Source organism: Auxenochlorella protothecoides (genome assembly GCF_000733215.1).
Source record: "Auxenochlorella protothecoides strain 0710 unplaced genomic scaffold scaffold1, whole genome shotgun sequence".
NCBI lineage: Eukaryota > Viridiplantae > Chlorophyta > Trebouxiophyceae > Chlorellales > Chlorellaceae > Auxenochlorella > Auxenochlorella protothecoides.
Genome location: NW_011934196.1, coordinates 42,263 through 64,522, shown reverse-complemented (window position 1 = coordinate 64,522; position 22,260 = coordinate 42,263). Strand labels below are relative to the sequence as shown.

Below are 22,260 nucleotides of genomic sequence, written 5' to 3'. Positions count from 1 at the left end.
TATGCTGGCCTGTCGCATAAGATGGGTGGCTTATGCAGGAGTGACAAAGCTACTGTTGGGCGTCAAATCGTGTATCCATGCATGTCTTTTCCCAAGGGACAGGCATGCTCGAATAAATGTGGTTGTGGGCCTGAGGGGTGGGAAGTCACGTGGGTGTGGCAGGGCTCGATGAGAGGACAGCACACAGATGCAAGGCGACGCCCATGCGATGTGGCACAACAGTCTCCGTGCAGCACACGTTTGAAAGCTCGATGCCATGTCCCCTTCCCACGAGTAGTGCGCTGCCGCATTGGAGACTCGTCGCCATGCACACGAGAACGCCGTCCCCAGGTCTCGCCCTGTCGCCCAAACCTCCATGGCACAGTTTACCTCGCACAAGCGGAATCTTGCATGGACACATTCTCTCCCTATGCTCATGGATGGTCGTCACATGCTGTGTAAGGCGGCTGCATGCTTACTCTTCCGGCAAGCTGAGATCAGTTTTGATACCACCACATGGAGGCCTGGACCTGCCTCCCTGATGGGATGCAGTAAGCACTTCCCCCTGGCTAGGTCCTGACAGTGCCTGCATCCCATCATCATCCACACAGATAGCTCCAGCCCCATCCCTGGCGGCCACCAGCTTTCTCATCCGTGAGCAACCGCCCCCTAATGTGGAGCAGTACTTTGAGACCATTCCGGGGGAGTTGGCGCAGGACTTAGGTGGGTCGGCCCAGACCACAGACTCGGCACTGCTTCGTGATCCCCATGAAGGGTTAGGAATAGACTGTCTCCTCTGACTTCATCTCCAGCTGCGTCTGATTATGAAGCAATATGGCCTGCACATCTGGTGCAAACCAGTGACATGCAGGCGATGATCTTCGCAGTCCTCGACTCCTCCTTTCCCCCGCCCCTACCCCCCAGGCAAGCCTAAGGTGTTGAGTAAGCTGATGGCTGGACCCAAGGGTCCTGAGATACAGGCTTGCACCCGCAAGTGCCTTCCTGCCTGCCTTCGAGGCGGTCAAGGTAGAATGCTGTGTAGCCTGGGTGGTCAGGGAGGACTTCCCTCAGTTTCCAATGACAGCAGCCCCCACGCCGCCTGCCTTGGCCCTGCAACGCCTGCCTTGTCCCGCGCCACGCCCTGTGGCACCCCACTTCGTCATCCGCTTGGCTTTCAAACCCACACCCCAGGGTCGCCAGGCCTGGGCCCCATGAGCATGCGCAAGGAGCTGGTCGTCTTCAAATCCAGCTTCCACACCAGGAACTACTGCTTGTCAGAATGCACCCAGGTAAGTTGCTGGGGAGTGAGGTAGAGGAGACGGAGGCAGATCCAGCCACTCTGACGGAGGGTCAGTGCGTCAATGCAGCGGGTGGTGGGGGGCCCTCCTGCCCACCAAGGCCGCGCCGCGCGGGTCCTGCGCTGCCTCGCTGTCCCGCCCAGACGACTATCCACCAATCACTCCTCTATCGGACCCAGGTGTGCGCCCTCATCTCCAACGCGGCAGTGCCCAAGCCGTAGCTACGCGGCCTCCAGATGGAGCACGTAACTCGCCAGGCGCTGCAGTGTGGCCGCGTCTGGCGCCACAGGGTCCCCGGCCGCCTCCTTTGGCGGTATCCTAACCCACGCTCCGCCGCTGGGGGCGTTCGTCAGCTCCCAGCCATGTGCTGCGGCCTCTGCAGTGGAGTGCTGTGAATCGAATGAGGCCCAGGGCTGGGTGGGTTTGGCATCCGATTATGCCAGCCAGTGCCAAGTGGCAAGCACACGCTTGACCAGGAGGCGCATGGAATGCATGTAGCGCAGCCAACACGTGTGCCCACTCACCCTGCTGCGCCTCTGGGAGGGTGGCCCCGAGCGCGCCGGCCAGGGCCTGGAGGGAAATGGTGGAGTAGGCGGTGGCCACCAGCCGGAGCACATGCTCACGCAGGTTCGAGGCGATGCCACGGACCAGGGTCGCCTGGTGGGGGTCCCAGCCGGAGCGTAGTAGGGGCCACAATCCGGCATAGTCTCGCTGCCACAGGAACTGGAGGGCCCTGAACGCGGCCTGCAGCTGCGGCTGGGAGTCTCGCACATGTGGGGGGCAGCGTTTGTACAGGAAGCGGGCGTCCTCCCTGCGGCGTGGGTTGGGAGGGCGGGGCATTTCAGAGTGCAAGCGTCGCGCCGGCCTTCCTCGTGAAGACCCAGCATTCCGTCACGTGCATGAATCCTTCCAGCTTGCTCACAGTCTGTTGCTATACATGAGGGCCAGCATGTGCAGCGCATGGGGCCAGGCTGGCGATTCGAACGCGGTCGGTGCCTGCGGCAAGGAGGGCCTGAGGTTTTGGATCTGAGATCAGCAACCCCGCCTTCTGCCGCAATCCACCTGGCGGCGGGGCGCAGGCAAAGCACCTACCTCTAGCTCTGCTTCATCCAGGAGGGGGGCTATGGATGGCAGGTCCCCGACAGTGAACAGGGACGCAACTCTCGCCTCCAGCTCTTGCAGCGACATCGGGGCCGGCTTCGATCAACCAGTTGCAGCCACCTGGCTCATCTTCGAAGTCAAGGGCATTTCCTTGCTGGCGTTCCACAGTTCGATCTGGCACAGGCTGGCTCGCTGGGAGGTTGGATCTCGACGATGCGCTCCAAGCCATGGTCGGGTTCCGGGCGCGCGACCTTCAGATACTCCCCTGAAGAGTCTGATGGAAAATAGTTACAAGCAATGCGTTCCTGAGCCAGGTCTCACAATTTGTATCACGTCAAGATGTACATGGTCGGTAAGTGTAGTATATATTCGCAGAGTGGTGAGGGGCGGAGGAAGGGCTGTCCTGCTGCGCTCCAGGCCCAGTCCAGACTGCGCGCCACTCCGGCCCCCCTCCACTCAGCTGCCGGGCACGATGCATTCATGGCCGACTGCGACACGCTCACGCCTTGCTCCCCTCCCCAAGGACCTGGCGCTTGTAGTACCTCATGCAGTAGCCGTGGGCATTGACGTCTGCCTCCGGGTTGCAGGAGCAGTGCTGGTTCAGCTCCCGCGACTGGGGGCAGTGGGTGTGGATGTCGTGCGTGTACCCGATGTCCTCAAACTGGTGGATCTCCGTCTTGTTCAGGAACAGCATGGCCGCGATGGAGTGCACCGGCGCGTCGCCCCACCTATGTGGTTGTGTGTGGGGGGCCCACGGAGAGGGTCTCAAGTGGCGAGGGCAGCCCCGTGACGTGTCGCCGCCGGGCCGATGCTCTGAATGGCGGGCGGGGACCACGGCAACATAGGAAAACAGGGCCCAGGGCCCTTGTACCGGCATCGCTCCCACGCCCCGCGCCCCTCTTTCCCTACTCGAGACCCTCCACCCCCCTCTGTACCGCTCCATGAAGAAGCCGCCCGAGGAGTCGAGGTGCTGGAAGTAGCGCTGGTAGGCATCGCCCCGCAGGAAGTCCAGCCGCCCGATCTCGAAGTTGCTCCAGAAGTGGCAGCCATTGTAGCGCGACTCGGCCAGCGTCTCCTCCAGGCTGGACCCCAGCCTGAAGCGCGAGGCGAAAGCCTTGATCCCGGGCTGGGCGGCCAGCAGGGAGGGCGCCGAGTGCAGGAACTCGATGCTGGTCGCCCAGAGCGAGGGGATGGTCTCCATAATCTGCGACAGGGTGTGGGGGCCAGTGGGTCGACAGGGGATTATTAGAGGGAGGTGGGGCCCTTGGGCACCTGGTAGACCCTGCCTGGCCAGAAGCCCCCCCCCCAGCACACACACCCACAATAGCCCTTCCATCCCCACCCACCTCCGTCAGGATGATGTTCCAGCCGTAGGAGGCGCCGCTGTCCCGCATGACGGCAAATGGGTCCCGCTGCAGGCTGCAGTAGAAGCGCACGTTGGGCTCCACGCGCCAGTAGTAGTCGAAGCCGCGCAGGAGCGGGTGGTTCATGAAGAAACCAGAGAAGTAGCGGCACATGTGGCGGTAGGACTCACTGCCGCCGTACAGCACGCCCGCGGCGCCCATGCGCCGCCACGCCGTCTCGGCCTCCACGCGGTCGACGTGCGCGGGCAGACCCCACTGCTCGGCGGGGACGCCGCCGAAGAAGACGGGCGCGTCTGTCAGCGCCTCCACCTCGGCCATGAAGTCGTCGCCGAACTCGGCATCGTTGACGAAGATGTCTGGGGAATGGAGTGTGAGAGGGGCGGTGGGGGGTGGCGGGGAGCGGCGGGGGTGGTGGGAGATGATGAGATGTGGCGGGGGGTGATGGGGAGCGGCGGGGTTGGGGTGTTGCTGGGTAAGGGGAGGGTGGGCTGTGGCGAGAGGGGGCGTGGCGCCACCCCTGCCTGACATCATACATGCCTCGGCAGGGGAAGGGTTGTCTGTCACCTCTCCACTCTCACAGCCCCCAAGCCTAGGCGGCACCAGCGAGGTCTGTGGCGCAGGAAGTCCCCTCCATGCCGGCGGAAACACGCACATGGGTATCGGGCCTTGCGGTTGAAGCGGGCCTCCAGGTCGCCCACAGACTGGATGACGCCCTGAAGGTCGGCCTGACGTGCCAACACAAAGTAGGCCGCCTTCGGCTTGTTCTCGGGCCAGGAGGCGAGCAGGGCTGCCGCCCGCCGCAGGTCGTCCTCGCTGCGGCGCTTAAAGTGCTCGAAGGTGGCGTTTTGGCTCGACACCCCGGGGCCATGGGGCGGGTAGCTGAGGAGCGCCGCATTGAGGGCGGGCGACTGGGATCCGCAGGGAGAGGGTGCACGAGTGCATGCTATGTACAGGAGGGCGGCGAGGGTTGTCGCCGTGAGGGCCAGGTGGGGGAAATGACGAGAGGGCCATCGGAGTGCCCCTGCCCGCGGCCGGCTCATGCTCCAGAATCGGCTGGAGGCCATGCCTCTCGATTCAATTACTGAAATCATAGACGATATAAGGCAGAGTTCACGCCGGTACTGTCAGTCCTCTGTTTAAGATCCGCTACTGGAGCTGTGGGTAAAGCCCAGGGGCAGCTGCTCAAACGCGAGTTGCGAGTGTTGTCGACTGATTATGCATCGGGGTGGGATACGAGTGTCGTGTACTTCCGTCTGATATCTCGACAGCTTTTCAAATTATTACGGGCCCGTCCATATCGAGGCGCCCAACCCAATGGGAGAATGAGCAACTGCTGCTGCATGGCGGAAGGCGCGTGGATCTCTTCTCCATCGAATTCCGCTGGCATGGGCAGGCGGAGGGAGGCGTCGGAAGTGAAGAGGTTGGGCTCGCCTCTCCCTGAAGATCGGGGTTTGAAAAGAAAGACCAAGAACGCAGGTCTATAGCTTATTCGGGAGGCATCATGCTGCTGTGAGTCTGGCCGACAGGAGTCTCGAGTCTGTCACGAGGACGAACAACGAGGACGGGCAGGTGCGGACAGCACCACGAAATCCTCCCCCAAATTAAAACACACATCAGGATGGAATCGTATCAGCCAAGTGTGAAAGATTGGGTCTTTGCCGAATCTGGGACCCCTGGTTCTCGTACCTTTTTGCGAATCCAGTCCGAAGGGCGACTGACTGACACGTGAGTGGAAACTCACGTTTTTGGTTATCCTGGGGAAATCGGACATTGTCCGTGAGTCCGACCGACAGTGCGGTCAATACTTGCAGAGTTTTTTGGCATACCGACATTGCATACGAGAGTAGAGAGAGATAGAGTAGTCATTACTCGACGCATTCGCCTTGGTTTGCACTTTTCCCCTGCCGGCTGACTTCGCTGGAGCCTGTGTCCGTGAGCACCCCCTGCCTAGTATGGCTCACCCCGATCCCGGGGACGGAAAAACGGATACGACCTTCGGAATCAGTATGAAGGTGCGGAAGGATGGGCGCTGGGGTGGGGCCTGCCTGCCTGCCCGCCTGCCGTCGCACGGGATGGCTCCTTCCGAAGTCGGAACTGCGCATTCTGCGGCACGCCGCCTCGCTCAAGGGCCATTGCCACCTCCACCCACGCTCGCACCATGTGAACCCTCGCAGACCACCACCGACTCCGACATAACGGGGCGGGTGGTGGAGGACTGCGTGCGTTGGATGAGCGGTCACGCCCTACACCGGGAGGGCCTCTTCACCGACCCTAGCCATGTGGACGGCAAGAAGCTCCTGGCCTTGCGCAAGGCGTACGAGGCCGGCAAACGCCCCCTTCGCCGCAGCTGTGGACCCCATGACCCCCTCACTGTGAGCTTTGGGAGTAGGTGCATGGTGCATTGTCGTTGGACCGATGTCCAGGCAGTGGGGGCGTCGCATGGGCTTCCAGCCCATACCTTGCCTTTGTTCCGGCTCTTACAGCCTCGATCCTTTTCAAAGGCGCTCCTCTCCTCGCCCCGGTCCTGCTCAGGTGGCCAACTTCCTCCTGCTGTGGCTGAGTTCTCTGCCCACGCCCCCTGTCTCTCGCGGAACGGCCAGCAGGCTGATGGAGGCCGCCGCGCAAGCGCCCGGCGCGGGCCCCGGCCGCCAGGAGCTACTGCGCCGCGCGCTGCGCAGCATGGACGGCGCGGCCCAGGACACCCTGTACGCCCTGTTCGAGTTCCTGCACCACCACTGGATCAACCAGCGCGACAGGAGGCAGGCCCTGTGCCAGCTGGCGCGCCTATTTGGGCCGCTCGTCGTGGGCGCCCGGCGCGGTGCGACCCCCGCCCAGCCCGCCTGCCACGCGGCGCTGGAGGCGACGGCGGCGCTCATCGCCGACTTCCGCCGCCTCTTCGTCCAGCCCATGAAGCTGCAGCGCTACCTCGCCGACCTCGACCTGCCTGATGAGTGCGGTGAGGCGGGCGCGGGCGCTACTGACACGAGCAGCGAGACGGCAGACGCCACGTCAGGACCGGAGCAGGAGACCTGCCCCGACCCAGAGCTGGTGGCAGTACTAGATGGCATGCTGGGGGACATCCTGGGCGTGTCCCTGGCCGGCGCGGCCAAGGCGGCCAAGGAGCCGTGGTCGCCCACCGGCATCGCGGACGCTGGCGCGTTTGAGCTGGACGGCATGTCCGAGAGCTCCTCCTTCTCCAGCGCGGAGGACGGGGAGGAGGACAGCCCCCAGCGCCGGCTCTGGGGCTCGCGCGGGGGCTGCGTCGCCGGCGGCCCGCCCCTTCGCCTCGTGGTGTAGGCGCGTCGAGGCCTGGAGGTGTTGGAGGGGTGTGTGGAAGCTCATATGACTCCACACCCCCCTGCACCCCACAGCCCCCTCGTCGGTCTGGACAGCCAGGGGGCCCCCCTGGACCTCCACCATCCGCATCCCAGAGGGAACCTATTTCATGAGAGCTGCGCGCGCCCATGGGCCCTGCGCCCTTGCCTGAGCCGCCCGTTTTGCAGCATCCCTACATGCTGCAAAACGGTCGACCAGCTCCGCTTTTCTACTACCAGCTTGCCGACCTCCCTCGCCCATCATCACTGTTACATGCCCGCCCCCTTCGCCCCATCACACTGTTCCGTCCGAATCCCTTGGCAAATGTGCGCCCTTGTGTCAGTATTTCGCGAGTGTCCACCGATAGAAACGCTGCAGCAGTGCTACCAGGGTGGAGGTTGGGAGGTGTGAGGATGAGGGGGGGTTGCAGTGGGGGGAGGGGGGGGTGCAGTGAGCAGTATTCGGCACAGGAGTGTGCAAATTGTGGACAAGAGGAGGGCTAAGGACACCGCATGAACACAGGATAGGGGCAGTGGGGCAGAGTCGTGGAGGGGAGGACTCCAATACCAGGTTGACACTGTGAAGACCTGCTTGACAAACCCAGACTCGATCGGGCAACAGGTCAAAGGAGCACCAGACCGGGGCAGGGGCCGCGCTGGCAGCTCAACCCTGCCGTCACTGCAAGAGGGCGAGGCCCTGCAGGCTGGCGGCGAGGTCCACCGGCTCCACCCGGCCCTCGGCCACCCACAGGTTGGTGTGTGGCCAGTCAACGTGGCTGGACAGGTCTTCGTCGGGCCCCTCCCTGGTCGCTAGGGTCTGGCCATGCATGCCCATGAGCTCCTCCAGCCGGCCCTGCAGTCTTTCGGCCCGCTCCTGTTTCGTGTGTTGAGGGGGAGACCCTCGCGAGCGCTTGGAGTGTAGGGCTCGAGCGTAGCGTTCGGCGGCGCGATCAACCACCGACGCCCCGTCCGAATGGTTGAGAGTAAAGGGAGCGCGGGCGCCCTGCGTGACCCACGACTGCTCACCCCCCCCCGACGACACCCCCTCGAGGCTCGATCCTGCAGCTCACACCCGGTTCCTCACCCGCTGCGCCTGGAGGCAGGCCTCGTCCAATCCGCCGGCCAGGCAGCTGGAGCCGCATACAGCGCGGCACAGCTCCGGGGGCTGCAGGGGCACCCCCAGCTCCACGCTGATGGGGGCCCAGCCGTCCTCCTTGCCCCGGATCAGGCGCAGCGTGCCCAGCCGCCCCGCCAGGCCCAGGCGCTGCAGCGCCGGCAGGAGCCCTTCCGGGGCGGGCACCGCCACCTCCCGCGCCGGCTCCCCCGCGCCGCAGAGCCGGAAGCCGGCGAGCAGGTGCGTGCCCTTTCCCTGCCCACCTGCGGGCGGCAATGACTCGTCTTGCAGGCCAGGGCCCTGGTCGTACACTGCACCGCCACCCGCCCCCGCGGGCCAGGTACGGGTCAGGCTGGGGACCAGGCGCAGCGCGTCCAGCCGCCGCCGCACCTCCTCCGGCTCCTCGTGCGCGCCTGCGGCGCCGCAGGCGGCCTGTTCCCTGGGCGCCGCGCCGTCAGCTTCCCACGCGCCGCCGACGCCGTCGGCCCACCCCGCCAGCGAGTGGAGGGGCCCCGCCCCTGGGCTCAGCGAGGAGGGGTCGCCGGCGGGGGCCCCGCTGGCGTCTGCCAGGTCGCTGGCGTCAAAGTCGGCCCACCCCTCCCCCGCCGAGCCCTGGGAGTCGGGGCGCGGGAGGGGCGCGGGGGAGCCCGGGCCGCCGCTGGCGTCTTCATTGTCGTCGGCGTTTTGGAACCTGAAGCTGGAGGGCGGCGGCGGGGCGTCGGGCAGTGGCACCTCTGCGATCTCGAGATCCTGGCGGGTGAGAGTGAGGGTGGTCAGGAGGGGGTGTGGAGGGGGTGTTGATGCGGTGAGGGCTTGCCAAGGTGGCAGGCGGGGAGGAAGGGGTGGGCCAGCGGGAGGCTGGGTGAAGAAATGGATGCCGCGGGCACTGTGGGGTGCATGGTGGGCAGATGCTCCCTCGGACTATACCTCACAGCCTGAAGATCCATTCCCGGACGACCTCCCCCAAACCCAAGCTTTTGCCTTCCACCCATTCCATCCAGACTTTCATGCCTCCAGCACCCACCCCCCCAAAGAAAGCCGCCATTCCCCCGACCAGCCTCGCACACCTCCACAGCGTCGCGGAGGGAGGCCGCGCCCGGCGGCACCCCCGCCACCCAGTCCAGGGGCAGGACGAGGAGCGGCGAGCGCGCGAGCGCGTCGTTCAGCGCGGCCAGCAGCCCCGCCCGGGGGACCAGAGCAGGCTCGGCGCAGCCCCGCGCCGCGCCGCCATCCGCCGCCCAGGCCCACAACAAAGCAGCGGGACAGGCGGCGAGGCAAGCGGGCAGGCGCCGGCAGCGCTGGCCCGCGGCGAGCACCAGTGCGGGCGGCGCGCCCGGCGCCTCGCGCAGCAGCGCCAGGAGCAGCCAGGGCGAGGCGGCGGCGGGGGAGGGGCCCAGGCCCACCGGACCGGCGCGGCGCAGCGACTGCGGCAGCGGCGCGCCGCCCAGCCCCGCCACGGGTACCAGCGCCGCGTAGGAGGCGGCCAGGATGCGGTGCGCGGCGGCGGGGGCCAGGCTGGCCAGGCTCTCGGCGCGCAGGAGCTCCAGCGGGCGCGGCGCCGCGCCGCGGGCGCCGGGGGCCATCAGCGCGCGCATGAGCGTCGCCAGGCCCGCCGCGTATCCCGCCAGCGCGCGCATCTCGCCCTCGAAGGCCGCCCCCGCGGCCGCGCTGGCCTCCAGCTCCGCCGCCAGCTCGGCGACCACGGCCGCGCCGCTGACGCGCCCGCCCTCGAACAGCGACACCGAGTGGCGTTTGCAGGCGGGGGTCAGCGCGCCCATCATCAGGTAGCCTGTGACCTCGCTGTCCACCACCAGCGCCACGCCGCGCCCCCCCCGCTGTGTGCCGGGGGCGGAGGCGGAGTTGCTGGGCATGGGGGGTGCCTGCCCCGGCGGCGCAGGGCCGGACGGCGTTGGGCCGGACGGCGCCCGGCTCAGGGTTTCCTGCCCCGGGTCCCCCTGCGAGGCCGCGTGAGCCCCACCCTCGCAGGCGCTGGTGGTGCGGGGGGTGGGCGTCATGCCCAGCACAAAGGGCTCGGACAGCGAGGCGCGGGGGGAGGGGCTGGGCGTGGAGCCGGCCTGCGACGCCTCGCGGCTCAGCCCCGCCTCCGCCTCGTCCAGCTTGCGGCAGAATCCCAGCCGGCACGCCATCGACACCGCCACCTTGCCGTTTTGTTTGGGAACGGGAGGTTGGTGAGGGTGAGTGGAGTCACATGGACTCAAGGTAGTGTGGGGGGTAGAGAACCAACCACACACCGCATGGCCTGGCGCGTTCCGCGGGGACCCATTCCTGGTGGGACACAGAATCCCCGAGCCCTTCCCACGCCCAGCTCAAGTACATACTTCAGCCCCCTTTGCTGCGGATGTCCCCCCCTCCCCCCCTCCAAAAAAAGAAAAACATAAACCACACGCACAGAACAGTTCCTACTTTCCAACCCCAGCCCTACCCGCAGCGTGGGCACGTCCACGCCCAGGATGGCGGCCAGGTCGGCCACGGTCACGCGCTCCGAGGCGGCCACGAAGACGGAGTAGAGCAGGGTCTCCAGCGGGTCGGCGTCGCCGCCGCCGCCGGAGCGGTTGCTGACGAAGCCCTCCAGTGGGGGCACCGAGATCTGGTCGCGCGCGGCGATGGGCACGTCCAGCCAGACCAGGCCGCGGCGGTGAAGGGAGGCCACCAGCGCGGGGGCCTCGGGGCCGAGGTCGGCGAGGCGCGCGGCGCCGCCGCGTGCGCCCGCGCTGGCCCGGCACAGCGCCAGCTCGGCGGGGGTCAGGCGCCGGTGCTCCGCCTCGCTGACGTTCACCACGTGCACCGTCCACCAGGGCTCGGGCGAGGGCGGCCGCGGCTCGGCGGGGAGGTGGTCGCGAACCGCGCCGCGGTTCATGCGCCACATCAGCTTCTTGGACTTGGCCTGAGGTGACGGGAGGGTGCGGGGTGTGGGTCCCCTGGGGACTGCGACCCAGGGTGCCCATGCTCGGGGTCCATGCCTCCCGCCGCGCTCAGGGACAGGCGCTCTTGCCCCCCTCCCACACACGCACGCGCGCACACACAGCCAGCCAGCCAGCCAGCGCCCTCGCCTGGACCATGGCGGCGATGTACTCGTTGCGCCCGATGCCCACCACCCGCACGATGTCGGCGGCGGTGAAGTTGGGCACCGAGTCGTAGGGCAGGTCCTCGCGCATGAGGTCGGCCAGCAGGCCGGAGTAGTACTTGAAGGGCGTGACGCGCGCCACGCGGCACACGTACTCCGACAGGTGGTAGGGGAAGAGGCGGCGGTGCGCGCGGCAGTGGGCCAGCAGGTCATCGTAGTACTCCGCCTCGGGGCAGACGGTGCTGGCGACGGAGGCCACCCAGCTGAAGCCACGCACGATGCAGAAGGTCTTGACCCTGTTGCCATGCGGTGGTGTGGGGGAGGATTGGAGGGGAGTTGGACATTGGTTTTGGGGGAGGGAGGGGGGTATGATGAAGGGTAGGCGGGAGGGAAGAGGGTGGGCCTGGTTCCCATACACAGAGTGTGCGAGCCTGGCTCTTAATTGAGGGGGCCACTCCCGGTGGCCGGCCACCCCACCCACTTGCGGCGCCAGTCGTCCTCAGTCAGGGTCTGTCTGAATCTGGGGGGCAGATCCTCATATCTCTTGCCCTGTTCCAGGAAGCGAAACAGGTACTCCTCGGTGGCCATGCGGGATGGGCGTGTTACGCGGTGACAACGCCCTGGGCAAACCGAGGGGTCAGGGACATGCCTGGCACCGCTCTAGCTCGGCTACTTGTTGCATGCTGGATCTACGCACATGTTGGATCACGAGCAAATCTCATCATATGCCCCAATGGAGGGTGTGATCGTGCACATCGCCGTGGTCAGCGCTTCCTCGATACGAAACTGAATGCGGAAGAGTGTCCCGCGCAAAGACCTGGCCCGAGAGAGCCCGTGATGATCACGATCCCTGCAGGCACCGAACTCTCCAAACTCTGCATCCGCAAATTGATTCTATCAGTCAGGAAGGGGTCCGAAATTCCCATATCTGTCACCGCTGTATCGAAAAGGACTGGCGTAGGGGAGAAGCGATCACTGGGAGCTCGGCCTCAAGCTCTACCCCAGCTGTGCCTGCCATGCAGCTCGATCTGTCCATGCTGGAGCCTGTCACCAGGAACGCCAAGCAGACACAGGAGGCGTGCCTGACCGGGATATCCGGGGAGGGCATCGACGCCTTCCCCCTCCCAGCCGTGGCCGATGTGAGTCCTGTCCCGCCGCATCGTCTGATTGAAATTTAGATTATTCATCCAGCATGCAATCACGAAGAGCTCCATCCGCTAAATCGATTGCTGCAGCTGGACTCGTTCGAGAAGGAGGTGGTAGAGTACGTGAAGCCCTCCCACGGCACCACGACATTGGGCTTCATCTTCCAAGGCGGCGTGATCGTGGCAGTGGACTCCCGAGCGAGTCAAGGCTCCTACATATGTGCGTGTGTTGGGCTGCGCAGTGGGACTGGGGCGACGTGTTGAAGGGTGCATCAATGAATTTTGAGTGCGCATGACGGCCTTATGCACCCTTCTCCTATTCCCCCACGCACGTCGAGCAGCCTCCCAGACGGTGAAGAAGGTGATTGAGATCAACCCCTTCCTCCTGGGCACCATGGCTGGCGGTGCCGCCGACTGCCAGTTCTGGGAGAGGAATTTGGGCCGCCAGGTAGTGTGGGTGGGGGGGGATTGTATGAGGCATGTGCACATCTGCTAGAGTCTCTTCTTCCTCAGCACTGTCTGTGCAGCTTCAGCGTGCGGCATCAGGTTCAGCGCGAGCCTACCATGCTGCGACTTGTAAAGGCGTATTGTGTTGCACAAGTGCCTCACCGCTTGCCCTCCCTTTCTACAGTGTCGCCTGTATGAGCTGAACAACGGCAAGCGCATCACCGTGCGGGGCGCCTCCAAGCTCCTGGCCAACACCATGTTTTCATACCGTGGCATGGGGCTCTCCATGGTGCGAAGAGTGGAAGTGTAGTGTTGCTTGTCGGGGTTTAGACAGGGCCCCCTCCCCGACGACTGTCGATAGTCGTAGAGAGATTTGCATTGCAACTCCCGGGCTGCCCTCTGCAGCGCTCGGTTGTGTCTGTCACGAGCCGCACCTCACTGATACAGTCCCTACCACACTCCAATGCCAGGGCACCATGGTGGCTGGCTGGGACGTGGCAGGCCCCGGCCTCTACTACGTCGACTCCGATGGCCAGCGGACCAAGGGCCAGCGCTTCTCGGTCGGGTCGGGTTCCCTGTACGCCTATGGCGTCCTGGATGCGGGGTACAGCTGGTGAGCGAGAAGGATGTGATTCCCGGGGTGGGTGCGGCACGCAGAGCATTGGCGGAGCTCTCGTTTGGTATGGTGATGGTGTCTGTCCTAGAATATGCTTGGGATGTGGTCAGCGGTGGGGCTTCCCAGCTCTGTGTCCTGGCACACTGTTTCCCGGTGCGCTCCCCTGAGCCTGGTCCGTCAACACCCTCCCTTCTTGTCACCCTCACCGCAGGGACATGTCGGTGGAGGACGCCGTGGAGCTGGGGCAGCGAGCGATCTACCACGCCACGGCCCGCGACGCAGCCTCGGGCGGTACCGCCAGCGGTACGTTGTGCCTGGTGGAGGCTGAGGCGGGGATGTCGGCACGTCGGGGGTGCAGGCGCCTTCATGCCACGGCGCGGGGGAACACCCGGCGCGAGTGCTGGAACAGTCGGGCAGCGAACCGTGCAGTTTTAGGGCTGTGGGGTGAGGCAGGGCGCCGCGCTCCCCGCCAGACGGCAGGCTGATCACTCGCCCTGCGCCCGTGCAGTGTACCACGTGACGGAGGCGGGGTGGACCAAGGTCCGCGGCGAGTCAGTGGGGGAGTTGCACTACAAGGTAGGCGGGGTGGAAGGGGCGGAGGGGGGGTGCGGGGTCACAGAGAGCGAACAGGTGCAGGGACCCTGTCGGCGAGAGCATGCGACCTCCCTCATCGCCGTGCTCCGCCTGCCTGCACCCGCCCCTGTGCGCACGGCAATGGCCTCACCCCTCGCCCCATCCCTCGATCTCCGGCAGTACTACCCGGACCCGCTGGTGCGTTCCTCCATCGCCGTGGACCCGCTGGCGACGTGAGCGCAGCGCGCGCATCTGGGCCGGATGCCGGGCGCAGGTGTGGGCTGGGGCCCCGAGCCCGGGCGCAGGCGGCTCCCTGGGCCAACGCCCCTCTTGCAGACCTGCACCATGCCGTGCACCGCTGCCCCCTGCATGTTACGACACCAGCAAGCAGGGCTCCCCGGGGGGGGGGCAGCACGGGGCGGGTGCCAGCGCCTGGCGCATGGGCGGCATGCATGTGTGGGACTGGCAGCGAGCACCTCGCCGCACAGGGCAACCGGCACACCGTGCGCGCGTGCGCCGCACGCGGTGGGTTGCGGGCGTGGCGTCCGTAAACCTCCCCCGCACAGAGCCCTCAGAACTGCTGGTAGATGGAGTAGGCGCGCATGATGCGCTGCAGGCCGCCCAGCTTGCGAGCCACCGGCCCCGGCGCACCCAGCTCCTTGAGCTCCGCCTGCAGCGCCGGCCACTCGGAGGAGGCCTGGCCCCCAAACAGGCCCCTGTGCCGCGCAAACAGCGAGCGCGCCTCCTCGTACGCCGCCGCCAGCTGGAAGGCGTAGAGGCCGGCGGCCTGCGCCAGGTCGCGCCCCGGCTCGGGAGTGGCCAGCACCGCCAGGCTGCGCTCCGCCTCCACCAGCGCCAGGCGCGCAGGCACGGCCTCGGTCTTGGGGTCGGGGGGGGCGGGGGTGATGAGCCTGTGGGCGGTTTCGGGGAGGGTGTTGGCAGGGGGGGAGAGGTGGGAGAGTGTGCGCCCAGCGTAGGTAGGCCAAGGGCAGCAGGGAGCCGGGTCAGCGCGCTGAAAGGAGTGTTCCCAGGGGAGAGCCAGGCAGCGGGGGTTCGCCAGACATGGCCCAGGCACGAGAGGTCTCGCCCACCCCCCGGCAGACGCCAAGCCACCTGCTAGTCCAGTACAGGAGGCCGCCCGCAATCAGGAACGCGGGCACCGCGGCGACGAGGGCGATGGACAGCTCGTTGGACTTGAGGATCTGGTCGATCTCCAGCATGGCCGACTCGGAGTCCACCTTCAGCTTCTGGACCTGCGGCGGCAAGATGTTGTGCAGGGAGCGAGTGAGCCGGCGCCCAGGCAGGAAGGGTGCCCTCGTCTGGCGGCGGTGAGCCACCCCGAACGTCTACTGCTGCCGCTGAGAAGCACAAGCACACTTCATGGGGCCGCCTTCCAGGGGTACATGCCGTGTGGCTCACGAGGACCCACCCGCCCTCCCCAATCCTTGCTCGCCTGGATCAGGAGGCAGCGCGCCAGGTCGCCCGCCACCAGGTTCCGGATGGGCTTCTTCAGCTCATGCTCGTACCGCCGCATCATCGTGTCCATCCCCTGCGAGCGCGGGGGGGGGCAGCGGGGCGGCGGGACTGGCTGCCGGCGGGAGGCAGGAACGGGGGAGGTGGGGTCATTGTGCCTGTGCACCGCACGTGCTGACATCGCACTTTGGGAGGGGGCCCGCCGCCTCTGGGGGCTGGCATCAAGCGAGCGTCGCCATCCTCCACATTCCGCCCTTCCAGCAGCCTGCCCACCTGGACGAGCACGGCGTCCCCCGCCGCGGGAGGGGGCGCCCCCGGCCCGGCGCCCCCACCGCCGGCCCCGCCTGCAGACCCCCGATCCCGCTCAAAATCGCCCAGCATGCGCGCCAGCGAGTCGCGGTCCGCCTCGTACTCGGCGAGGCTGACGATGCTGGGCCGGCTGCGGAAGGTGGTGAACAGCTCGTCCCGCACCGCCTGCAGCGGCGCCAGCAGGTGGGCGTCCAGCGCCGCGCGCGTGGCCCCCACCCCCGCGCTCCACCAGCGCTGTAGGTCGCTGCTGCCGGCCAGCGGGGAGTGCCTGGGGTGCGGATGGGTAGGTTGGGGGGGTGAGAGGGTCGAGGGGTGGGAAGGAGGTCTGTGGTCCAGTCTTGCCAGGCCTTCCACTGGTGCTCATCGGGATGCTGTGGCTGTGAATGAGCCGGCAGATGAAAGCCACGCCGCCATTGCAGGCAGGGAGGAGGAGGGTCGAGGCCCCACCTGTCGCAAAGTCCCCACCGTGGCACCCTGTCTGGAGACCCCTTGCGCTGCCCCATTCACGCTTTGCCCTGGACTCCCACCCCACGACCACCCACCACACTCTCGCGATCAAAACATGCATGCCCCCCTTTTTCTCACCTGACCACAAACAGGGCCCCCGCGCCGGCGAGCGCCCACACGACACCGTACTTGACCCAGTGGCGCTGCAGCTCGCTGGGCATGCGGGCCCAGCGCGGAACGTGCACCAGACGCTCGGAGGAGGAAAGCGCGGCAGAGGCCGCGATGGCGTCGCGCGCCGCCTGGTGCACCGTGGCCCCGGGCGCGGGCTCGAGATCCGGGGCGCCCAGGGTGGCGCGCAGCGCGCGCAGCGCGGCGCTGCCGGCGGGGCTGGCGCCCCCGCCGGACGCGGGGGCGCCACCCGCGGCCGCGTCCGCCGGGGTGGCTGGCGCCGCGACGCCGCCCCGCTCGCTCGGGCTGCCCCGCTCGCCCAGGCCGCCCGGGACGCTGAGGATGCGCCGCAGCCCGGGCAGGCCCAGGACCTTGGAAAGCGCGGCGTGCAACACATGGTCCCGGCGCGCCGCCGGATCTGCCACCTCGGCGGCGGCGGCGGCGTCGGCCCCCAGAATGCTCGCCATGTCGACGGTCAGATCGCTGAGTGCCTTTCAATGTTTGCGGGGATGGGGGGGGGGGGCAAAAGGAGCTGCGGGGATTCGACGCTCGGCGCGATCGGGATGAGCCTGTGCGGGGGCGCCTGACCCCAGGAACGACGTGCTGGCGGCTTTTCGGGGGCACCATCCCCTCCTCCTACCGCATGGCCAGCTCAGACACCCCACCCTCCCCGCCAGGCATGCAGCGCACCTTGCTGATGTCTGTCATGCAGCGCTCGACAGCCGCGTCGGCGGCCTGGAACAGGCTCCGCTCCTCGCCGTTGCCGCCGGGTTCCTGCCGCACGTGGGAAGTCAGGAGCAGCAGCTCTGCGGCAGACTGGATGCAAGCCAGGGAGCGGCAGAGGGAGTCCCGGAGCAGGCGGAAGACGAGCACCTGTGGTGGGAGGGAGGCTTGCTCAAGCTTGGTGCAGCATGAGAAGATACAGGGCAGAAGTACTACCTGCATCACCCTGCCCAGCCTTGTCTCGGTGGCACTCGCAGAAACCCGCCCTCCCCCCCCAAGACACCCACCCTCTTCTCCATGAGCTCTGCCGAGCTCAGCCCGCCGGCTTGCACCTCCTTCAGCCGGAGGAGTTGGGCGCTGCGATGCAAGAACGCGCCGGGACCCTGGAAGGAAGAAAGGGGGAGTGAGGTTGGATGGCGACACATGCAACTGCGCATTGAAACAGACACGGAAATCCACATCTGAAGGGCGTGACCTCCTTGCTGCAAACGCCGGAAGGAATCTGTCACAGCATGGCTCCAGGTGTGAGGAGCAGGTCGGAGTCATGAACGGACACCAAGGGAGCCTGCCATGTGCCGATCCTTCCCCATCACTGCCCTCTACTGTCCTGCCACCCACCTGCTGCAGCCAGATGAACCAGAAGTGATGCTCCTGCTTGACCCTGCCCTCCCAGAAGGTGAGGTTTGCGGTGGCATCATCCAGCTCCGCCAACACCCTGCTGAAGGCGACCTGGGACAGCTGCAGAGCTGCAAGCCACACCTCGGCCAGGGCTGCCTCCTGCAGGTGGGTTAGCTTGACTGGTTACTGACCTCGAGTGCATGGATTGCCGAGGCTGAGAATCTCATCCGTGCGAACAGTCTGCGTCCCAACCCTCCTGCCCGAGAACCCTCTTCTTACTGATTCACTGGTTGCTGCTCGGCGCAGGGCAAAGATTATGTCCTGGGCTCGGCCCTCATCCAGGCCAGCCACTGGGAATGTCCACTTTCGTCGACGGGTATCACGGGAGATGAGGAGCGCCTGCGCGGGCGCACGGACCAGTCGCCATGGCAGGCGAACCAAGTTCTTTATCATTACAGTACAGGCACTGTAAACAGACCGGTTCTACAGTGAATCTTCGGTTGTTGGGGTCGGAGGTGCGTCGTGCACTTGTGCACTCTCCGCCTGACGCCAAGCTACACACCCCAACGCGGCGTGTGTGTCCGTCGCGATTGGTAAATGTGACTCTGAGTGCACGCCAGATCGCGATGGGATGCTAGGTGCGAGGTGACAGCTCGGTGCACTGCCGAGAATCCGGCGCGCGCAGTCTGTCGAAGTGATCTCGTGTCCGGTTGGTGATCAGATACAAACACGCTGCAGACACAGCGATGGAGGTGGACAAAAGAGGCTGTCTGTACACTTGCAGCAATTCTGGGGCACAGAGTGAGCAGTGCCGCTGTGGGAAGAGGGAAATGCAATGTAAACCTCACAGGTCAGATGATTTTCCCAGTCTCCAGATTGAGCGGCAGGAAGCCAGCCTTCTCCCTGTTCTCAGACAGGCACACGACGTCCCCCTGCTCGCAATCCTTGCAGGCCCCACACGATTTGCGGCAGGCCCCCAACCTGAGGGGTTGGGATGGGCAATGTGTGTATGATACTGGAAAGGGCCCCTACCCTCAAATTCGCGCAGCAGGACGGCTGCCCTCAGCGCTCATCCTCGCGTGGACATCTTGCACACACGTGTGGGATGGTGACTCCATCTCCTCAGCCCCCCCACATAATCGCCCACCCCACCCAGAATCCCTGTCAACGTGCCCATTCTTCCCGGAACCACTATAAATCCCACAACCCCAGGCTCACTGGAACATGTCGCCGACCATGAAGCCGGAGTTGCTGCTGCACTGCCCAGACTCGACCCAGCCTGGACACCGCTCGTCCCTGTCCGAGCAAATTTCCGGCACGGGGATTTCCGGAAGGGGCTGCGTGATGATGGGAGGATGGGTGGGAGGACAAACGCTCAGCAGGGCATCGGCCGGCAGAAGCTGATGTGTGGGCGATGCGGGCGAGACATGTGTCGTCCGGGCTCTTTAGCCTTGCCATGCCGGGGGCGATCAGACGCAAGCACCCGCCCCGGTCACACCCAGGCTCGGCGCTCACCGTGTGGTCCGGGAAGCCCTCGGGCCGGAAGGGCTTGGTGTGGATCCACTTGGTGGCGGTCCACTTGGTGCCCTTCACCACAGGGCAGCCGGTGTGCATGGCGGCGGGGTCGTGGGTGCCGTCCGGCTTCAGAGAGTGGAAGAGCAGGGCGTCCCCCTTCCTGGGCCGCGCCGCCACGCTCCCCTGGGCGCAGCTGGAGAAGGGGCCCAGCCGCTGCTCCAGGGCGGGGTCCACCCACTCAGAGCCCTGTGGAGAGGAGGACCGGTGGGGGAGCTTGGTACCCAGGGAGGGGTAGAGAGCAGTGGCAAGGGGCGGTGGGCTACGAGCAGTGGGAGTACCATGAGGGGTTGTCTCGCAGGCAGTCACGCCCTTTCATGCATGGCCAAGTCTCGTGCTGTTCGTAGTTCGAGAGGGTGGGCGCATGGCGGAGGGCAGCAGGGCACACGCTGGGCGCCAGCACCCTGCCAAGCTGCACCCCATGCGCATGTACTCCTGCTCCCGGCGAGCGCCAGAACTGGGCCCGGCCCACAACCTGCCCAGGAGACACACACACAACCCTAACCCTGGCAGCCCCGCGGACCGTGGGGAACGCGGTCTCGCCTCCCTCCTCGGTGTCGGCCAGGTAGACGAGGACGGTGGCGGTGCGGGGGGAGTCGTTGTCCAGCGAGTCATAGTGCGCGCCGTACTTCTGCCCAGGGCCGTAGCGCAGGATCTGGGTGTCCTCCTGGTGCGTAATGTTCAGCTTGGTCCACGACGCCAGCCGCTCCTCCATGGCTGCCACCACGGGGTCCTGCAGTGCAGGTGGGGGGGCAGGAAAGGGTGGGCCAACGTCGGGACCTGGTGGTGCAGAGGCCGCCGTGCCTCCATGGCCCCGCAAACAGCCCCTGGGGCCACAGCTCTCCTGCCACCCGGTTGCCGATTCAGAGACTGGACCCTGCCCAGGGGGCCACCTGGTAGCGGCGAAGGAAGGTGCCGTAGGAGGTCCGCACGTTGTCCAGCACAGACTTCCCGCCCAGTCCAACCACCGTGGAGCGCTGCATCTGCAGGAGGTGGAGGAAAGGGAGGAAAGGTGCTGAGTGGCTCTCGCCCTTCCCTGGACCGCGATGCGCTGCCAGTACAATGCGCTTCTGCTCCGAACAAGCCTCCACCACTGCTTTGTAAGCCTGAAGGGTTCCTCCGACAGCGTCTTGAGGATGCACTCTACCAAGCACGTGTAGAAAGACCGGAAGTGTGGACCACCCCACCACCCCCAAGTTAAGTGGCGCACAAAGGGCTTCGCGATCGCCACCAGGTGATCCGCGTCGGCGGCCGTCAGGAAGTTATGGTACAGGTACGCTCGCGGTTTCCAGGACAGCTGCTCGATCCTGCCGCGTGGTGGATTGCATGGTAGGGCTGGTGAGGCACACTGGGACACCAGCTGGCAACCAACCAGGAAATAGGGGAGGGCTGTGGGAAAGTCCGTGCGGCCCTGCTGGCAACCCCCAGACTCACCATGGCTCCAGAGATCTTGTGAGGTCTCGCCCGACGGGCCGATTTGTCATGGCAGATGTGACTGCACGATTAGTTGGGGGGGCGTAAGCCTAAGGAGGGGGGGGGGGGCATGACCCATAAGTCTATTTGTTGGCGTAATTTAAGGTTCTATTACCTGTTATGAGTAGGCTCAGCGCCAATACTGTCCATCCTGTGTGCGAGGTCGAGCGCATGGCTGCGTGTACCACGAGGACTCGTTCGACAGTAAAGCTGCGGATTTATTGTCGTCTAAAGGAGGGGAAGACACGCGCGACACCGTTCACCCTCGATTTCGCATCAATTTACTACTGCGAAGATGTATGACGAAGAATTCTTGCCGTAAGAGGATGGTTCAGGGGGATCGCAAGCTCCCTACAAGTGGCGCGCGGCCTGAGCGTTGTCCGACCGCACGCCCCGCACGGGCATCTCGCAGATCTCTGGTGCAGCGGAAGCTCCCCGATGATTACCTTGCCAGCTCCTGTGATAGGAACCTTCCTCGAGTGCTGAATAGCTCCGACGATCTGTGAAGGAGGAGCCTGTGGCTTCTTCGAGGAGTGGGCGATTACCTGGAACACAGGCTGTGGGCCTGCAACGCCCCTGACGGTATGTACACGATCATTCCTTCTTTGCTATACAACATTCGTATCTCTTTTCAACTCTACCTGGGCCACTTACTCCCACTCCTCGATCTCACAGCCTATCGTGCACGGCGTTTGAATAATGAGTGACACGGGCGAGGACTCGAAGGCCAACATCAAGCCCGAGGGTGCGTCCGACCCCAATGTACTGAGCATCAAGGTCAAGGATCAGCTTGGAGGAGAGGTACGCGGTCATCTGAGACCCTGACTTGTGCTCGCGACGAAAGTCGCTTGGTGTGGCCGTGCGGGCTCGGCCAGGCTCTGGATCGATGATAATCTCTCCCCGACATCGCAAACGGTGCCGAACGTGCTCACCTCCGCAGGTCGTGTTCAAGGTGAAGAAGTCCACCAAGTTCGAAAAGATCCTGAACGCCTTCTGTCAGAAGAAGGCCGTGGCGATCTCGGAAGTGAGGTTTGTGTTTGATGGCACCAGGATCAACCCAAGTATGACACCAGAGGACATGGAGATGGAGGATGGGGACACGGTGAGGCGATGAATGAGTGGCTGTTTTGGGGGTGAGAGCCACAACGGGTTGAGTGGTTGCGTGTGGCTCAGTGCCCTGTCATTTGCCCTGGCTGTTCAGGTCCCGACTCCTTGGCTCCTGCACCCATCCCGTCGATGCAGGTCGATGCTTTCTTAGAACAAACAGGCGGCTGCTGAGAGTGAAGGATGAAGCCTCTCAGCCTTTGCTCTGCACTCTCAAGCATATTCGTGCAGAAGGCATGGGATGCCTTGGGCTGCTGAGATTCACACACTTGTCACTCTTCTGCCATAGGCACCCCTGGCTATCTGATGTGTCAGGGCCCTCGCTTTCCTGCAGAGT

At 65.5% G+C, this 22,260-nt stretch overlaps 10 protein-coding genes across 10 annotated transcripts; 3 read left to right on the top strand and 7 right to left on the bottom strand.

Annotated features, from left to right (window-relative positions):
• Positions 1-30: 30 nt before the first annotated feature.
• F751_0225 (hypothetical protein) lies at positions 31-417 on the bottom strand (the record flags this gene model as incomplete). Its single annotated transcript, XM_011398620.1, has 1 exon — positions 31-417. One exon carries the CDS (start codon positions 415-417, stop codon positions 31-33), a length of 387 nt encoding a protein of 128 aa, XP_011396922.1.
• A 1,081-nt stretch (positions 418-1,498) lies between these two features.
• On the bottom strand, positions 1,499-2,246 carry F751_0224 (COP9 signalosome complex subunit 8; the record flags this gene model as incomplete). Its single annotated transcript, XM_011398619.1, has 3 exons — positions 1,499-1,653; positions 1,802-2,088; positions 2,200-2,246. Coding segments are annotated over 3 exons (489 nt in total), but the record flags the coding sequence as incomplete, so codon positions are not given.
• Positions 2,247-2,877: 631 nt separating this feature from the next.
• On the bottom strand, positions 2,878-4,806 carry F751_0223 (Glycolipid 2-alpha-mannosyltransferase 1; the record flags this gene model as incomplete). The annotated part of the gene is made up of 4 exons (XM_011398618.1): positions 2,878-3,106; positions 3,314-3,582; positions 3,725-4,098; positions 4,395-4,806. The coding sequence occupies 4 exons, from the start codon at positions 4,804-4,806 to the stop codon at positions 2,878-2,880; spliced, it is 1,284 nt and encodes a 427-aa protein (XP_011396920.1).
• Positions 4,807-5,694: 888 nt separating this feature from the next.
• On the top strand, positions 5,695-7,039 carry F751_0222 (hypothetical protein; the record flags this gene model as incomplete). Its single annotated transcript, XM_011398617.1, has 2 exons — positions 5,695-6,114; positions 6,398-7,039. 2 exons carry the CDS (start codon positions 5,695-5,697, stop codon positions 7,037-7,039), a joined length of 1,062 nt encoding a protein of 353 aa, XP_011396919.1.
• Positions 7,040-7,732: 693 nt separating this feature from the next.
• On the bottom strand, positions 7,733-11,843 carry F751_0221 (Protein FAM91A1; the record flags this gene model as incomplete). The annotated part of the gene is made up of 8 exons (XM_011398616.1): positions 7,733-7,930; positions 8,141-8,782; positions 8,903-8,920; positions 9,238-10,329; positions 10,614-10,778; positions 10,968-11,075; positions 11,248-11,551; positions 11,737-11,843. 8 exons carry the CDS (start codon positions 11,841-11,843, stop codon positions 7,733-7,735), a joined length of 2,634 nt encoding a protein of 877 aa, XP_011396918.1.
• Positions 11,844-12,271: 428 nt separating this feature from the next.
• Positions 12,272-14,273, top strand: F751_0219 (Proteasome subunit beta type-5-B; the record flags this gene model as incomplete). Its single annotated transcript, XM_011398614.1, has 8 exons — positions 12,272-12,394; positions 12,491-12,620; positions 12,742-12,857; positions 13,032-13,136; positions 13,318-13,460; positions 13,675-13,766; positions 13,972-14,039; positions 14,217-14,273. 8 exons carry the CDS (start codon positions 12,272-12,274, stop codon positions 14,271-14,273), a joined length of 834 nt encoding a protein of 277 aa, XP_011396916.1.
• On the bottom strand, positions 13,174-13,509 carry F751_0220 (hypothetical protein; the record flags this gene model as incomplete). The annotated part of the gene is made up of 1 exon (XM_011398615.1): positions 13,174-13,509. One exon carries the CDS (start codon positions 13,507-13,509, stop codon positions 13,174-13,176), a length of 336 nt encoding a protein of 111 aa, XP_011396917.1.
• Positions 14,274-14,607: 334 nt separating the features above from the next.
• Positions 14,608-17,933, bottom strand: F751_0218 (Nuclear control of ATPase protein 2; the record flags this gene model as incomplete). The annotated part of the gene is made up of 10 exons (XM_011398613.1): positions 14,608-14,947; positions 15,150-15,289; positions 15,466-15,585; positions 15,696-15,774; positions 15,862-16,086; positions 16,404-16,564; positions 16,805-16,924; positions 17,124-17,306; positions 17,444-17,539; positions 17,775-17,933. Coding segments are annotated over 10 exons (1,623 nt in total), but the record flags the coding sequence as incomplete, so codon positions are not given.
• Positions 17,934-18,625: 692 nt separating this feature from the next.
• Positions 18,626-20,830, bottom strand: F751_0217 (Prolyl 4-hydroxylase subunit alpha-1; the record flags this gene model as incomplete). Its single annotated transcript, XM_011398612.1, has 7 exons — positions 18,626-18,755; positions 18,993-19,111; positions 19,290-19,535; positions 19,846-20,079; positions 20,240-20,329; positions 20,557-20,653; positions 20,781-20,830. The coding sequence occupies 7 exons, from the start codon at positions 20,828-20,830 to the stop codon at positions 18,626-18,628; spliced, it is 966 nt and encodes a 321-aa protein (XP_011396914.1).
• Positions 20,831-21,518: 688 nt separating this feature from the next.
• On the top strand, positions 21,519-21,933 carry F751_0216 (Small ubiquitin-related modifier 1; the record flags this gene model as incomplete). Its single annotated transcript, XM_011398611.1, has 2 exons — positions 21,519-21,620; positions 21,760-21,933. 2 exons carry the CDS (start codon positions 21,519-21,521, stop codon positions 21,931-21,933), a joined length of 276 nt encoding a protein of 91 aa, XP_011396913.1.
• Positions 21,934-22,260: the final 327 nt, after the last annotated feature.